General features: G+C 40.7%; 1 protein-coding gene across 3 annotated transcripts; it reads left to right on the forward strand.

The window, feature by feature from the left end:
* The first annotated feature begins 6292 nt into the window (after positions 1-6292).
* LOC129150383 (leukocyte elastase inhibitor-like) lies at positions 6293-14888 on the forward strand. Of its 3 annotated transcripts, none has more exons than XM_054721564.1 (8): positions 6293-6321; positions 6831-6901; positions 7464-7638; positions 9324-9461; positions 10013-10130; positions 11872-12014; positions 12101-12268; positions 13681-14888. In XM_054721564.1, the coding sequence occupies exons 3-8, from the start codon at positions 7471-7473 to the stop codon at positions 14080-14082; spliced, it is 1137 nt and encodes a 378-aa protein (XP_054577539.1). In that variant the 5' UTR covers positions 6293-6321; positions 6831-6901; positions 7464-7470; the 3' UTR covers positions 14083-14888. The 3 variants fall into 3 exon arrangements, with proteins under 3 accessions (XP_054577539.1, XP_054577540.1, XP_054577538.1); XM_054721565.1 differs by lacking the exon at positions 6293-6321 and adding an exon at positions 6638-6657; XM_054721563.1 differs by lacking the exon at positions 6293-6321 and having other exon boundaries at positions 6743-6901.
* The last annotated feature ends 1812 nt before the right edge of the window (positions 14889-16700 follow it).

Consider the following 16700-nt stretch of genomic DNA (forward strand, 5'->3'; position numbering starts at 1 on the left):
TAAAATATTTTAAAAATAGAACAAAAATGAAATAGAAATCCTAGAACTCAAAAATACAACACATGAAAAACTAAATAAATAAATTTATCAACAAATTAAACAAAAAAAGTGAATTGTCAGACCAGAAAGAATTACCCATAATTTCTTCCAGAAAAACAACTATAATGAGTAAAGCCTAGAAGGACAAACGAATGGAAAAGATGAAAGGAAGGATAAGAATAGTCAAAATAGTCAGTAAGAACATGTTTAACAGAAAAATATAAGGTAAGAGACAATATGGTGCAGAATAACATTTAATGATCTAACATTCAAAATCTGTATTCTAAAACTTATGTGTAAAAACATCAATTCACTGATTTTAGAAATCCTACTCACCCCCCAAGCAGGATACTACAAAGAAATCTATCTCTACTCACATCCCAGTGAAACTACAGAAAACCAAAGAGATGATCATGAAAGAAATAAAAAAGGCCAAAGAGAAAAGACAAAGTACCCTCAGAGGAGCAACAGTTAGAAGGATAATGCATAAATCAACAGAAATTATGAGAACCAGAGATTATAGACTGATTTAACATGCTGAGAAAACACCACCCCAAACTCCTGCCAATCCAGAATTACTCCATACCCAGGAAAAATAGTCCTTAAGATATATTCAGACAAACAAAAACTGAGACTTAAAAAAATTCTAGACAATATTATTTATGCAAAAGGAATGTAAGAACTGTAAGAAAAGAACAAGAGCAAGAAAAAATTTAAATATAAATTTAAATAAATATTGACCATATAAAACAATAGTAATAATGTGTGCAGAATTTCAAACATACAGAAAATCAAAATAAAGGATACCATAGATGTTGGGGAAGAAAAATAGCGGTAACATTTCTGGAGTCCTTGCATTTTCTGCGAAGAGAATAAAAGTACAATTACAATCACTAGCTGCTTAATGACATTTTGGTCAACAACAGAGTGCATCCACCATGGTGGTCCCACAAGATCATAATGGAGCTGAGAATTTCCTATTGCCTGGTGGTGTTGTAGCCACCATAACACTATAGTGCAAGGCATTACTTATGTGTTTGCGGTGACGCTGGTGTAAACAAACCCACTGCACTGCCAGCCACAGAAAAGTATAGCATATACAATTATGCACAGTACATGATATTTGATAATGATAGCAAACGTAGTTATTATATTATAACTTTTATCATTATTTTAGACTGGGTAATTTTTCTATTTATGAAAGAGCAATGTGCTGTAAAACAGTATGGGATGTTACAATGGCAGCAGCCTCCTACATTTTGTGTTTATTGTGCTTCTTGATGGAATCATTTTCTCTTGTGCTGGACTTCATCTCATGTTTTTTACAGTAACATGCTGTACAGAGTTCTCGCCCAGGAACAATAGGCTACACCACATTGCCCAGGTCTAGAGTGGACTGTACTGTCTAGGTTTGTGTAAGTGCACTTTATGATGTTTGCACTACCACAAACTTGCCTAACAACATGTTTCTTAAAACATATTCCAAAGGTAGGTGGCACATATCTGTACAATTATATTAGATTTTGATAAGTCAAGGATGTATTCCGTACTAAGATAACCAAAAGAAGAATAGTGAAAGGGTTTATAATTTGCATAATAAACCAAAGAGAAAAAACCCCACAAAATTACACAATCAATCCAAAAGGGGGAAAGAAAAAAGATACACAGAACAGGAATGACAAATAGCAAAACATCACATTAAATCCCAAATATTTAAGTAATTATTTAAATGTGAAATCACTAGCCTTAGCTGGTTTGGCTCAGTGGATAGAGTGTTGGCCTGTGGACTGAAAGGTCCCAGGTTCGGTTCTGGTCAAGGGCACTTGCCTAGGTTGCAGGCTTGATCCCCAGTAGGGGGCGTGCAGAGGCAGCTGATCAATGATTCATCATTGGTGTTTCTATCTCTGTCTCCCTCTCCCTTCCTCTCTGAAATCAATAAAGATATATTTTAAAAAAATAAATGTGAAATGACTAAATATTCAAGTTAAAAGACAAAAATTGTTAGGCTAGATTGAAAAAATATTGTATGGTGTCTACAGAAAATATATCTATAACATAAAAAAATAGAATTACAAAAAAAAGAATGATGCAAATACTAACCATAAAAGTAGATATAGCTGTGAATATTAGGTAAAATAGGTTTCCCTGTTCTAGTGATAAAGACAGACGCTTCATGTGGTAAAAAGACTCAGATCACTAAGAAAATATAATAATTCTAAATTTGTATGCACCCAATAATAAGCCCTCAAAATTATACAAAAAAAATATAGAAAAAAATTAAAGGAGAAATTAGTTGGCAGTTTGACAAGATAAGAATGTATGTTGCCACCACTTATTCAAAATTTAATGAAGATCAAGAAAAACAAATATATAAAAATTTGAAAGTAAGAGCAAACCTTATAATATTTCAGATGAATACTTTCATCTAAAGTCTAAATTATTAGAATTTAAAAGTGAGTTAAGTAAGGCGTTGCTGGTTATAAGTGCAATTTACACAGCTAATTGGAATTTCAATGAGTTATAAAGGTTTAAAAAAGCATTTATAATGATGTAAAAAATGTTCAAATGCCTAGGAATAAATTTAAGGAAATATGTTAAGAAATTCTATACAGAAAACTATAATCATCATTGAGAGAAAATAAAGAAGCTATAAATAAATGGAAAATTATACCATGGTCATGATTCATTATTTAAATGTCAATTGATATACATAACTAATGCAATTTCAATTAAAAAAAACAGGCTTTATTTGTTTTGTTTTGTATTTGGTGAAACATGGCAAGTGATTCTAATACTTATATAACAAGGTAAAAGGCCAAGAATATCCAAGACTATATTGAAGAATCAGATGACATACTTAATAGAATAACAACTTATTCTAAAGCTGTGGAAATAAGATGAAGTGGGTTCTTGTGCAAAGATGGTTAGAAATGGAACAAAACAGAGAGCCCAGAAATATAAACCCTGCTTTATGATGAGCATCATCCCAGTTTGCTCAAAACAGCCTGCTGAAGTCTCTTGTTCTACTGCAATAATTAGCAATGCCCTCTTTTACTCTCAAAATGTAATCAATTTGAATAATAAATCATATGGTTATCATATTTCTGACAAATGTGGTACTTCAAAGTTGGCAGTGAAGGGAAGAAGTTTTCAGAAAATTGTTCTGGAACATTTGGGAATCATATGGAAAAATATTAAAGTTAATTTCTGCATTAAACCAATCAGATGACCAGTAGAATTAATTGTGAAATCAAAACAGTAAACTTTTAGAAGAAAATATAAGAATATATCATCATATACTTGTGGAGAGAATGATTTCTTAGCAGGACACACACACACACACACACACACACACACACACATTTTTTTGTTAGATTTGTTCCTAAACATTTGACATTTTTTATGTAAATTGAACCAAACAAATGTTAAGAACTTCGGTTCTGCAGAACAGATCATGAAGAGAATGGAAAGGCGAGCTTCAGGACAGTCGAGGTAGACCAGCATCCCAAGGAAGGGTGACAGCTGAGACAATGTCCCCCAAGGCACGACTGCCATTCTAGAGCATTCCCCACTTTGTTATTTCCCAGGTGTGAACCCTGAGACAAAAGATACCTACTGAAAAGGGTGCCCAGTGGCTAACTGGGCTCAAATTAAATGAACAACAACAAAGGGAGCAAACAAGTGAGGAGCAGAGCAGAGCTGTCTACCTACCGAGAGAGGGATGCCTGGCCCTTGCAGCTGTGCTCCCTTCACAGAGTGCTGTGTCACCATTGAGCTGCTTTGCACTGAATAAAGCTTCCTTCTTCACTGCACCCAAATTGGGGATTCCTGTTGGCATTGAATTGGCACCAATGCCTATCAGTTGACACAGGCTACCACTAAAAATATATATATGGAAGGCAGCCAGACTTTGTGAAGTCACAGTTTGGGAGAACTGGTTTCCAAATAGTTTCAGAATTTTTATATACCAGAAACACCACCTTAGATTACCTACTAGGTGTATCAATTAATAAATAATGTGGATTTTTTTCAATAGATGGAGTTACATGTTGATATACACTAAGTGGTCAGATTATTATGACCTCTGAACACATAATAATCTGGCCACTCAGTGTATATCTACACTAATAAAAGAGAAACATGCAAATTAACCATCCCTCTGCTATGCCCACCAGCCAATCAGGAGTGAGTATGCAAATTAACCCAATGTTATTTGACAGAACAGTTACTTTGCCTCAACTCTAGACAATAAATGTATTGATTGATTGATGTATAATGATCAATTTTGTCTGAACCTTACATACAGTATACACATTGACTTAGGAAATGGCTTTGTTTTCTATTTAACCCAGATTGCTAACTCCAGGTAAGCACAAATACAACATGCCAGGAGAAAAAATAAAATTCAGAAAACTTTTTCTTCAATTAACGTGTCTCAGGTTTTAATTTAACAGCTTCTCAGTGCAGCCTCTCTGTCTTGACTTTCCCACACTGACCTCTTTGTAGAAGCCGGTGAGGGGTGCTCTGGTTCTGTGAGAAATGGTGGAGAGCTCACAGGTTTGATCAAACCACTAGAATTTAGCAATAAGTGGCTTTCAATGAGTGTTGGTTTTGAAGCATGGTGGCAATCATCTTGGGTAGAAACTGCAGTTTAACTTTAACTTTAACCCTGCTGTTTTGGCTTCTGTACGTATTTGCTTGCTAAAACAATAGAAAAGTTATTTTGATTTTCTGAACTTATGTATGCTATCCCAATTGATTGAATACTCCATTGATGGTGGTTTGAATATCCCATTGATTGTGATCTCACTGGTTATCGAAGCACATTCCTCTGTACCTGGAGACCAGGACAGTGCAATTACCCTAAATTTCCTCAGTGGCTTCAGATAATGTGTTTCGGTTGACTCAGTGGTCCCAAGACCCAAAACTATAATTAATCTTTATAGACAACTAACTTGCTCAATTTTGCTTCTGTAACTGCTTTGTGCAAACCAGGTTCCTCATTCCAAACCCAAAGATGTAATCAATACCTTTGTGATATTCTGCCTATATAAGTCTGATGTAGCCAGCATTTCAGGGTTGTGAGATTTGGGGTGCTGTTGCCCCCCTCGTAAATGCCAGCTTTTGAATAAATGACTCCATAACTCGACTTCTTGGTTGAGGCGTCCTTTATGAGATTCGTGGTTATACCACAACAGTTTCTTTATTTAATAAGCTATAAATCAGTCTAAAATCTTTATTATTAAACTCTTCCTGCTTAAAAAAAATTCTATAGAGAGTATTTTTATCACTCATTATTGGATCTTCCTTGACCCTTTTCATGATAAACAAGTTCTCAGAGTAAAAAACAAACAAACAAAAATCTACCATCCCTTTCACACTACATTGTCCATACTAACACACACACACACACACACACACACACACACACACACACACACACACAAAATAGGACTTTTTCTTTGTTGCTGCTTCATGTTGAGATTTGTAAGAAAACAGGGGACAAGTTTCATGAATGCAGAAATATTTCAGACCCTCAACCACTATGAATTTTGGTGAAGTCCATTCCCAGACATTTAAAGTGGGAAACAAACAAACGGCCCACAGAAATAGTGGTGTGGCCATCACTGTGAGAAGAAGACTGGGGCCACATCCATGTTGGTTTCTAAAGACAGTGACACCAAGGTTGTTGGTTGGAACTGGGGACCCTGAGAAAGCAGGTACCTACCAAGAAGGACTCCTTTTGGCTAAATCGACTCAAATTGATAAGTCAGACCCTTGCAGCCATTTCTACGGGAGGAGGGGGTCACCAGGAGGGCACTTCAAGGAGAAGCCTGCACTGAACTGCCTGCCTGCACTGTGCTCCTGCATCTGAGCCAGCCCTTAGAAAGGAGTCCCTAGAATATATTTCAATCTTTAAGACTGAGGCTTTCCCCATTCAACTAGGCCATCAGGTCCTTGCCAGAGATCTGAGTTCCCTAGACTCAAAAAGGTGCTCATCTCCTGAGTAGTCCACCCTCACCTAGCCTTCTACTGGCAGTGCCCAGACTCCTGCTGTGCCCGCCCTGCTGCCCCACCCTGCTCCTTCTGCCTCTCCACCCCAGCACCCCGCCCCACAGCGCCTCCCCCTCCCCCCCCCCTTTACCCCCACCCCCATGCCCACCCCCGCATTCCTCCTCCTGCCGGCCCAGAGCTGCACCCACCTCAGGGACTACATAAGGGCGGTGCTTGCCACTGCAGGCATCTTCAGATCCTGAGTCCCTCCCAAGCAGCCAGCAAGGGGTGAGGTCTGGGCTCCAGGCCCATTAGGGAAGTGAGACTGAGCCAGTGGGGGCTGCCCAGGGCTGGGATCTGCCAGCTGCCTACTCTGGCTCAGCCCTGGCCTTTGGTGGGCTGGGTACCCGCAGCCCCTGCCGTTTCGCTGGGATTGCTGCCTGCACTGCTCATCTGAGCAGGAGGCAACACTGGAAACACCCTCCACCCACCCCCTAATCCGGGGCGCAAGGGCTGGCTGGCCTGCGATGGACTGGACGCTGCCTTGTGGCTGGAAGCCAGAGCCAAGCCTGAGATCATAATATTTTTATTTCTTTCTCAACTCCCTGCCTCCCTGAGCAGTTTGTGAGTTTTTAGGCAGCCCTGGAGGCACAGCTTTTCATTGCTGTGGAGGGAGGGAGGACAGGAGGGAGAGAGGGAGAGAGGGAGGAAAGTATGGAGGGAGAGAGGGGAGGCCAATGTGATTCTAGAGGTTACTTTCCAATAACAACAGTCATAACTGAATGTATTTCTTACAGGGAAGCAGCCAGCACAACTATCCTTCCTTGCCCATCTCTGTGGAAACAAGCTGTGAGACAAGTCAGGATTGGTAAGCAGGCTTCTGGGCTGAGGAGGAAGGCCAGTCACCAGCACCTGAGGGTGTCAGAGAGGATGCTTGTCCCCTGCTCCTGGTGGGCTGCACCCCGACCCTAAGGCCTGTGCTGGGTTTCCAATCTCTCACTTCCTATACCAGCCTTGAGACTTGGGACACTTCACCTCTCTAAACATTAGCAACTGAATCTTGAAAATGAGGAAAATTGATCACTTTGCTGAAATTTGCTTTAATGCGGAGTGGGTAGCTATGATTTTCTAGTAGAAAAGTATCATTTTGGGTAAAGGGTGGGAAATGGGTGTGCTCCCCTGCTGAGTAGGAAAGGCCCAGTCCTGGCTGCTGAGTCTGCAAGTCAGAGCCCTCCAGGATCCCTGGGTCCTGTCCCGGGTCTCTGATGGATCCTGGTCCGGTTCCCACCTGTGAGCTCATGAGACAGTGCTCTTGCCCTCCTGGAAAAAGAAAAGGAAGTACAAGTTTCCGGGTGTTTCAGGGCGGGGAAGACGTGCAGACCTGTCGTTGCCTAATTTGCTGTGTGCTAGGCCCCTGTCCTGTGTCGTAGCCTCACCATGGAGCAGCTGAGCTTGGCCAACACCCGGTTCGCAGTGGACCTCTTCCGCACCCTGAAGGACAACAACCCCTCCGGGAACATCTTCATCTCCCCCATAAGCATTTCCTCGGCGCTGGCCATGGTCTTCCTGGGGGCCAGAGGCACGACCGCGGCACAGATGTCCAAGGTCAGCAGATACTAACAAAAGGAGCCTGGGTTCCCTGTGAGTCCCTGCTGAGAAGGCGTGCCTTTGAGCTCTTACAGGGTGTTTTAAACACTGTACTTGTGTGTTCCACAGCTACACACGACGAGGCCAGACTTCCAGAAAAGCCCCAAGAACAGCTCACTTACATGCAGGCTTTCACTCATGATTGAGTCCTTACTGAGCACATACTATGTGCCAGGCCCTGTTTTTTGATTGGCTGAGGATACAGCAGTGAAGAAAGCTGTGAAAGCCCCGGTGTGGGCTGCTTCTGTTGCAGTGGGCAAATCTTTGAAGGCATCTCCTCTCCATTCAGATTTTCCAGTTTCTGCTTTGCATGCAACCCGCTACTCATTAATAAAGGCCTGCTGTGTAATGTTACCTTTCAGCACAAAGTAACACAGGGAAGGCACCGAGTGGAGAGGTTGGCGGTGTTGCCTTTTTGAGGGAACAGGCCACCGTGGGATTATATACTGCTGAGGCCTAGCCCGGTGCCTGGCACAGGTGCCTGTGTGGGTAGGAGGGTCCGAAGGAGAGGAAAGAAGTGAGGTATGGCCGCTGCAGGGACTGGGCCAAGCCCTGGGTGGTAAGGCAGGTCCCTGTCACGGCGAGAAGAAGCAGTGATGCCTGGCCTTCCACCTGGCCTTCATGGGTGTGGGCCGCACCACTGTGCTGTGTGGTCTTTGTTGAATTCTGAGCCGGGACCTCCCGCTCTCCTTGAAGTAGGGGAAAGAGTACAAGGTGCCAGTAACTGGGGAAGGTCCAGCCTTGGATTCAAGTTTATCCATCTGTTCCAGCTCCAAATCTTTTATTTCCGCATTTTCTGAAAAACCAATGGTCGTTACCACTGCAGACATGAAAGCACTTCTATATTTTCCAAAACCCACTTTTTATTTTACCCCCAGTAATAATGGTTAGTTGCTTCTTGCAGGTTAATGTCAGCTTCTATTTTGAGGTTTATCCAGGCACTGTATTACCTCAGGAAAAATAGTTTTAAGGGTTCCCCTGCTTTTTCATTAAAGCAGATCTATCACAGCAATTGTGCAAACATTCCTTATCTTGGTGAGTAACTGGGCTTTGTACATTGTGTAGGTTTATTCTTTGTGTGTAAAATAAGGAACCAACCCAGCACTCATAAAACCATAAAGGGATTCTTGATTTGTAACATGAAAATTAAACTTTTGCTGAATGTTAAGTTTATAGATGTTATTTTTAATTTACTGTTGCTGTTAGTGTAGTTTTAAAACCCCGTCAATTCTGTAATATCTTTGTGCTCCCACATAGGGGATGATTCTTAATTTTACTGTTTATTTCTGAGAACTTTCAGTAAAACTCTCTTTGATACAGAATTTATATAAGAATATACCAGTTGTGGTTTTCTTTGGAGAAAAAGCAGACATAAGTAAATATTTAGCCTATAACCACTTACATTCATGGGACTATAATTATAAAAAAGTGATATAAAAAGAGCTTATGATGTAATTATGTAGCACAAAGCTATACATTTTAGATTCTCTATTCTTTTGTTCTCCAATGAAATTTTAATAAAGTATTTGGCTGATATTATTGATAATTAGTAATATAAGTATTAATTTAATTTGATAGGAGCAAATGTCAAGGAATCCGTTTCAAAATAAATGGCTGCAGAAAGAATGTTTTCTCTATTTTAGACTCTTCACTTCGATGCGGTTAAGGAGATTCATTCCAGTTTCCAGAGTCTGAATGCTGATATCAACAAGCGCGGGGCTCCCTATGTTCTGAAACTTGCTAACAGGTTATATGGAGAGAAATCCTATGAGTTCCTCCCTGTGAGTACTTTACTTTCACATTCTAAAACTCACCAAACAGTGAGTGCAGACACTTTCCAGCACAATCAAGTCACAGAAGTCAGTTTTTATTTTATAAACATTCAGAAAACAATACAGAATTTAAACATATGGCAGTGTCCCCATTAGAGATTCGATTTCATTTGATAGTCTTCACAGGAACAGATTGACCCTGGCTGTTTTACTAAAGCAAGAGTGAATTCCATAATTCACTCCCCAGAACAGTCAGTGTATACTTATTTCTGAAAATGTTAGCCAAAGGTTAGAAAAGAATTGGTAAATTTTATGCAACACAAAAACTACTGAACTATACACTTAAAATGATTAAGGTGGTAAATTTAATGTTATGTGTTTTTTACCATAATGCAAAAAGTATAAGGGTTAGAATTTTTTTTGTTACAGGAAATTTATGTCTTTTAGGACAATTTTTATTGCTTTTAAGGATTTTATAAAACCAGTTCTGTATGTAATTGGAATTATCCGTGATTTTGTTTGTTTGACCTCTTTTTTTTTTTTTTTTTAATTTTAAACAGGAGTTCTTAGCTTCAACCCAGAAAATGTATGGAGCTGAACTGGCCAGTGTAGATTTTCAGCAAGCCTCTGAAGATGCAAGAAAGGTGATAAACGCGTGGGTCAAAGGGCAGACTGAAGGTAAGAGAGTGGGCCGAATGTAGTCATTCAGTAACACTGGCCGTTCTTTTCCTCCTTCCACTTCCCCAGCCTGCAGATGATTCCCTGCCCTTTTCCTCTGCCCTCACCCTCTCGCTGGGGCTAACCTCTGCCACTGCCCAGAGCCAGACAGCTTTTAAATGTGGAAATTCCTCAAAGTGGGAACTTCAATGCTTTCACTGAAGCAGCTAAATATTTTCCCCATAAGTTCACAAAACCACATTTAAAAATTAAAACTAACATTGAATGTAGGAAAAAAGGATAAAGCTTTGAGGAAAATGCATCCTGGCCCAGATTATGGAAAAAATAAATCCTATATAAAAAAAGCTTAATATGCTAAGTGTCCGGTCATCCAGTCCTCTGGTCAAGCAATCAAAGTGTAATATGCTAATGATATGCTAAGGCCACTCAACCACTCGCTATGATGTGCACTGACCACTATGGGGCAGACACTCTGTCTGGTAGGTTAGCTTGCTGCTGAGGTCTGGCAGGTTGGGACTGAACAAGACTGGCCGGACACGCTCTGGCACCCTTCCAAGGTAACTCCCTTGCTGGCCAATCTCCCGCATCCCTCTCCGGCCTCGATCTTGCAACCATGGGGTCCATCATCCCGGCCTAGGCCCTCTCACAATTCCGGTACTCCTCGGGGGATGTCGGAGAGCCAGTTTTGGCCTGATCCTTATCAACGCAGAAGCTGCAACTTGGTGGTCAGTGTGCCCCCACAGGTGGAGCACCACTCAGCCAGAAGCGGGGCTCATGGCTGGTGAGCACAGCAGCAGTGGTGGGAGACTCTCATGCCTCAATGACAGCTCTAGGAATGTCAGACTGACAGCTTAGGCCCACTCCCCATTGAAAGTCGGGGGTCCCTAAGCCGGCAAACGGATTTTTCCCAAGGGATTCCAGACTGGGAAAGGGCGCAGGCTGGGCAGAGGGGACCCTCACACCCTCAGTGCACCAATTTTGTGCACCGGACCTCTAGTCTATAATAATAAAAGCATAATATGCTAATTAGACCGGATGACCTTCTGGACGACCTTCCAAATGAAGCTGTGGTGGCCAGGGCAGAGGCAGCTGCTCCAGCGGGGTCCGAGCCCCTTGCACGAATTTCGTGCATGGGGCCTCTAGTATTCTCATACTTGTGACACAAACTTCTGTGGCTATAAGTATTTCGGCAAATGTCCTGTCTAAGCTGTCAGGGGTGGCTCCATCTCAGCTGTTTCTCCACCACAACTCTCTCTAACCTCATCAAGGTCTGAGGCCAGGCACTTACCCAACACCTGTCTCCCATCCAAGGCATTCTTCATGGCATTCTTCATGGCCATGCTGTGGTCACAGGGGAACTGGTGTTGGACTAACTGTCCTCACCTTCGGATATCTGGTTAAATACTTTCTGTGAGAGCAGCTTCCACTTGGAGGCTTTGAAGAAATGACTTACTTAAAAATCATTTTCATTAAGAAATATTGTTTATGCCTGCCAAAGAATGGCCGTTCACAAAAGAAGGCTCATTGTTTCTCATATAATGCAGAAAAGATTTCCTGTTTTCACCTTTTAAAACCTTTAGTTGGTTTATTTACAGTTGAAACACACTGGAAGGGCTTCCCTAACTTAATACATTAATGGGAATTAAATAAAAAGTATGAATTTGAATTACATTTCAATGCAGTTCAAATATGGAATGCTGATATGTGAATTTTTTTAAAAAAACTTACTTTATTTCTTTAGGGAAAATTCCAGAATTGTTGGCTCCAGGCGTGGTTGATAATATGACTAAACTTGTGCTAGTTAATGCCATCTATTTCAAAGGAAACTGGCAGGAGAAATTCAGTCAAAAGGCCACAATCGATACACCTTTCAGATTGAATAAGGTGAGATGATGTGATTATAAAATTGCTCTTTGCTCTAAGAGAACGCAGATAATAATGTGAGTGTCTTGGTTTTTTCGACTGTTCAGAAAGACACAAAAACAGTGAAAATGATGTATCAGAAGAGCACATTCCCATTTGGCTACATCAAGGACCTTAAGTGCCGGGTGCTGGAGCTGCCTTACCAGGGCAGGGAGCTCAGCATGGTCATCCTGCTGCCAGATGACATCGAGGACGAGGCCACGGGTCTGAAGAAGGTAACGGCTCCCACGCTCATGCTTCATGTTTCCGTCTGACCCAGCGGGGCTGCCTGTGTGTATGTTGTGTGGTTGTAGCCCATCAGTGTTTGCTACTCTGAAGCCCTAAGATGAACTTTTCAGCGACTGTCAGTGAACAGTTGTGGTGGGTGACATCTAAGGACCTATGTTAAATTTAACATGTCAGTGGCAGCTCACAGGAATTTTCTTAAATGGAGTTTAGAGGAAAGTGCAGTAAAATTAGAATTGTTTTATTGAAACAAATTTATTAAAATTACAAATCCCTAAACATTTATAGGACGTAGCTTCAACTTGTACTATGAGATCCTATTATTACACTGCTCATTCTCATCATAAATTCATATAGATTGTGAATTAAATTTCTAAGAGCTACGTGGTAGAAAAGACTCATATGAAAGCTAAGCCTATTTTCTCATATGAACTCTGTATGATGTTTCTATTTTATTTCAGTTAAAGGCGAAGACATTTTTTGTCAGGCTAGGACTAGGCAAAACTGTGAAGATTATGGTTTTCTTTAGTGTCTCTAGCCTGCTGTGTGGTTTTTCTCTACCCTCTCCCTAACCAAACTGTTATCAGGAAGAGGTCCAATATTAATTATTTGCATGTATAAAGTCTGTATTAAAATCAGTATGTTCCTTCTTTTAATTGTATTTTCATATTTGTCTCTTCTCTGATTATAAAGAGAAATTCTCCAGCCTCATAAAAGACATAATCAGCATCAGTAGAACAAGTGAAATGATGGGTCCATTCTAGTCCAATAGTAGTAGTAACATGCTAATGATAATAGCTGACATTCTTGTGGCACTTACTGTGTCACATTAAATCATTTAATGCTCACAACAATGCTATAAGGTGGGTACTATTATTAACCCTCTCCCAATTTTAGATGAGGAACTAGTCCCTTTTCTTTTTTTACCCACAAGCTAAATCTATTAGAGATTACTTCAGCACAGTGAGTTCACAGATAACCACAGTGATCAGTAGGGTTCAGAATAGAAGAAATAGAAGAAAACTTTTGAATTTTACCTTGCACCGATCAACCAGTTAAAGGAATAACAGCCATCATGGCCTATCACAGTAATCCAGTGTGGTAGGGGTTTAGGAAAGCCTGGGTTGATGGATGGGTGGGTGGGTGGATGGATGGGTAGTTGAAGCATCTGATGTCCGAAGTCCCTTTCACTTGGGCCCTTGATGGCTTGGAACACAGCTCTGTTCTATTATCACCAATTGCTGAAAAGAAATGAAATCCTCCAAATGGAATCTATTTTGGTACAAAATATGAAAAAAACTAATTAGCAACTGATAACATGAGTCCATTCATGTAAATACTGTTTATTACCTTGCTTATGTGAAGTAGTTCTCACCTCTTCTTTTGCCCATTCTCATTTCAGATCGAAGAACAATTGACCTTAGAAAAACTGCATGAGTGGACCAAACCTGAGAATCTGAGTTCCACTGAAGTCAAAGTCCACCTGCCCAGGTTCAAGCTGGAAGAGAGCTACAACCTCAACTCTCACCTGGCCAGCCTGGGTATAGAGGAGCTCTTTACTACCAGGGCTGATCTGTCTGGCATGTCAAGAGCCAGAGATCTTTTTGTATCAAAAATTGTCCACAAGTCTTTTGTGGAAGTAAATGAGGAGGGCACAGAGGCAGCGGCTGCCACAGCCGCAGTTGTTTCCAACTGCATGCTTATGCCAGAGGAAAATTTTGTGGCCGACCATCCATTCATTTTTTTCATTCGACACAATCCCTCAACTAACATCCTGTTCTTAGGCAGACTTTCTTCCCCGTAGAGACTGTGGAAATCCAAGGCCAAGTTCAGAGCTTTATCACTGGCCCTTTCAATGGTGATAGTTTTCATATATCTTCCGCAACAAATCTACCATCCCAAACAAATCTCTAACTTCCTTTGTAATGTCAGCTCTCTTGGATGTTTACACGCATTAACTTTGGCATAGGTGTCTATTTTCCTTTCTTTATATTGATAAATTCAGTGATTGCTTTTGAATGCACCAAGCAGAAATGTAGATTCTTGACAGTGTAGTAAACTAAGAAACTGCTGTACTCCCTTGATAGCCATGAGAAAAATTATAGTACTGTAATTTCTTTCACAGATAGACTTCTGGAAGCTATGATATAGAGACAAAATTATAGAAAAAATATAGAAAAAATTAAAGGAGAAATTTGTTGGCTATTTGACAAGATAAGAATGTATGTTGCCATCACTTATTCAAAACTTAATGAAGATCCTAGCTGATATGATAACTCAAGAAAAACAAGATATAAAAATTTGAAAGTAAGAACAAACCTTATAATATTTCAGATGAATATTTTCATCTAAAGTCTAAATTATTAGAATTTAAAAGTGAGTTAAATAAGGTGTTGCTGGTTACAAGTGCAATTTACACAGCTTATTTGTATTTCTATGAGTTATAAAATTTTTAAAAATGTTTTAAAAAGCATGTATAATGATGTAAAAAAATGTTCAAATGCCTAGAAATAAATTCAACAAAATATGTTAAGAAATTCTATACAGAAAACCATAATCATTATTGAGTGAAAATTAAGAAGCTCTAAATAAATGGAAAGCTATACCTTGGTCATGATTCATTATTTAAATGTCAATTGACCTACATAATCAAGGCAATTTCAATAAAATAAAACAAAAAACAGGTTTTATTTTTTTTGTTTTGTATTTTGTGAAACATGGCAAGTGATTCTAATCCTATATGATAAAGAGATAACATGCACATTGACCCTCATGCCCTCACAAGATGGCTGCCTACAACCAGGCCAGCAGGGGGCTTAGTGAGGGATGACCAAACAACTGAACAGCAGGCTGCGTGGGGTGACCTGGCCGTCTGGAGGAGCTGTGAGGGGCGACCAGGCTGGCAGGGGGGGGCAGTTGTGGGCAATTAGGCTGGGGGGGGAGTGAGGGGCGACTAGGCTGGTGGGGGGGACAGTTAGGGGCGACAAGGCTGGCAGGGGGGGCAGTAAGGGGTGACCAGGCAGGCAGGCAGGTGAGCAATTAGGAGCTAGCGGTCCAGGATTGTGAGAGGGATGTCTGACTGCTGGTTTAGGGCCTAAACCAGCAGTCAGACATCCCCCGAGGGGTCCTGGATTGTAGAGGGTGCAGGCTAGGCTGAGGGGACCCCCTCACCCCCGTGCACAAATTTCATACACAGGTCCTCTAGTACTAATATAACAATGTAAAAGGCCAAGAATATCCAAGACTATATTGAAGAATCAGATGACATACTTAATAGAATAACAACTTATTCTAAAGCTATGGAAATAAGATAAAGTGGGTTTTTGTGCAAAGATGGTTAGAAATGGAACAAAACAGAGAGCCCAGAAATATAAACCCTGCTTTATGATGAGCATCATCCCAGTTTGCTCAAAACAGCCTGCTGAAGTCTCTTGTTCTACTGCAATAATTAGCAATGCCCTCTTTTACTCTCAAAATGTAATCAATTTGAATAATAAATCATATGGTCATCATATTTCTGACAAATGTGGTACTTCAAAGTTGGCAGTGAAGGGAAGAAAGTTTTCAGAAAATTGTTCTGGAACATTTGGGAATCATATGGAAAAATATTAAAGTTGATTTCTGCATTAAACCAATCAGATGGCCAGTAGAATTAATTGTGAAATCAAAACAGTAAACTTTTAGAAGAAAATATAAGAATATATCATCATATACTTGTGGAGAGAATGACTTCTTAGCAGGACACACGCATACACACACACACACACACACACACACACACACACATTTTTTTGTTAGATTTGTTCCTAAACATTTGACATTTTTTTATGTAAATTGAACCAAAAAAATGTTAAGAACTTCGGTTCTGCAGAACAGATCATGAAGAGAATGGAAAGGCGAGCTTCAGGACAGTCGAGGTAGACCAGCACCCCAAGGAAGGGTGACAGCTGAGACAATGTCCCCCAAGGCACGACTGCCATTCTAGAGCATTTCCCACTTTGTTATTTCCCAGGTGTGAACCCTGAGACAAAAGATACCTACTGAAAAGGGCTCCCAGTGGCTAACTGGGCTCAAATTAAATGAACAACAACAAAGGGAGCAAACAAGTGAGGAGCAGAGCAGAGCTGTCTACCTACCGAGAGAGGGATGCCTGGCCCTTGCAGCTGTGCTCCCTTCACAGAGTGCTGTGTCACCATTGAGCTGCTTTGCACTGAATAAAGCTTCCTTCTTCACTGCACCCAAATTGGGGATTCCTGTTGGCTTTGAATTGGCACCAATGCCTGTCAGTTGACACAGGCTACCACTAAAAATATATATATGGAAGGCAGCCAGACTTTGTGAAGTCACAGTTTGGGAGAACTGGTTTCCAAATAGTTTCAGAATTTTTATATACCAGAAACACCGCCTTAGGTTACCTACAGG

This window comes from Eptesicus fuscus, chromosome 9 (assembly GCF_027574615.1).
Source record: "Eptesicus fuscus isolate TK198812 chromosome 9, DD_ASM_mEF_20220401, whole genome shotgun sequence".
In the NCBI taxonomy this organism is placed as follows: domain Eukaryota; kingdom Metazoa; phylum Chordata; class Mammalia; order Chiroptera; family Vespertilionidae; genus Eptesicus; species Eptesicus fuscus.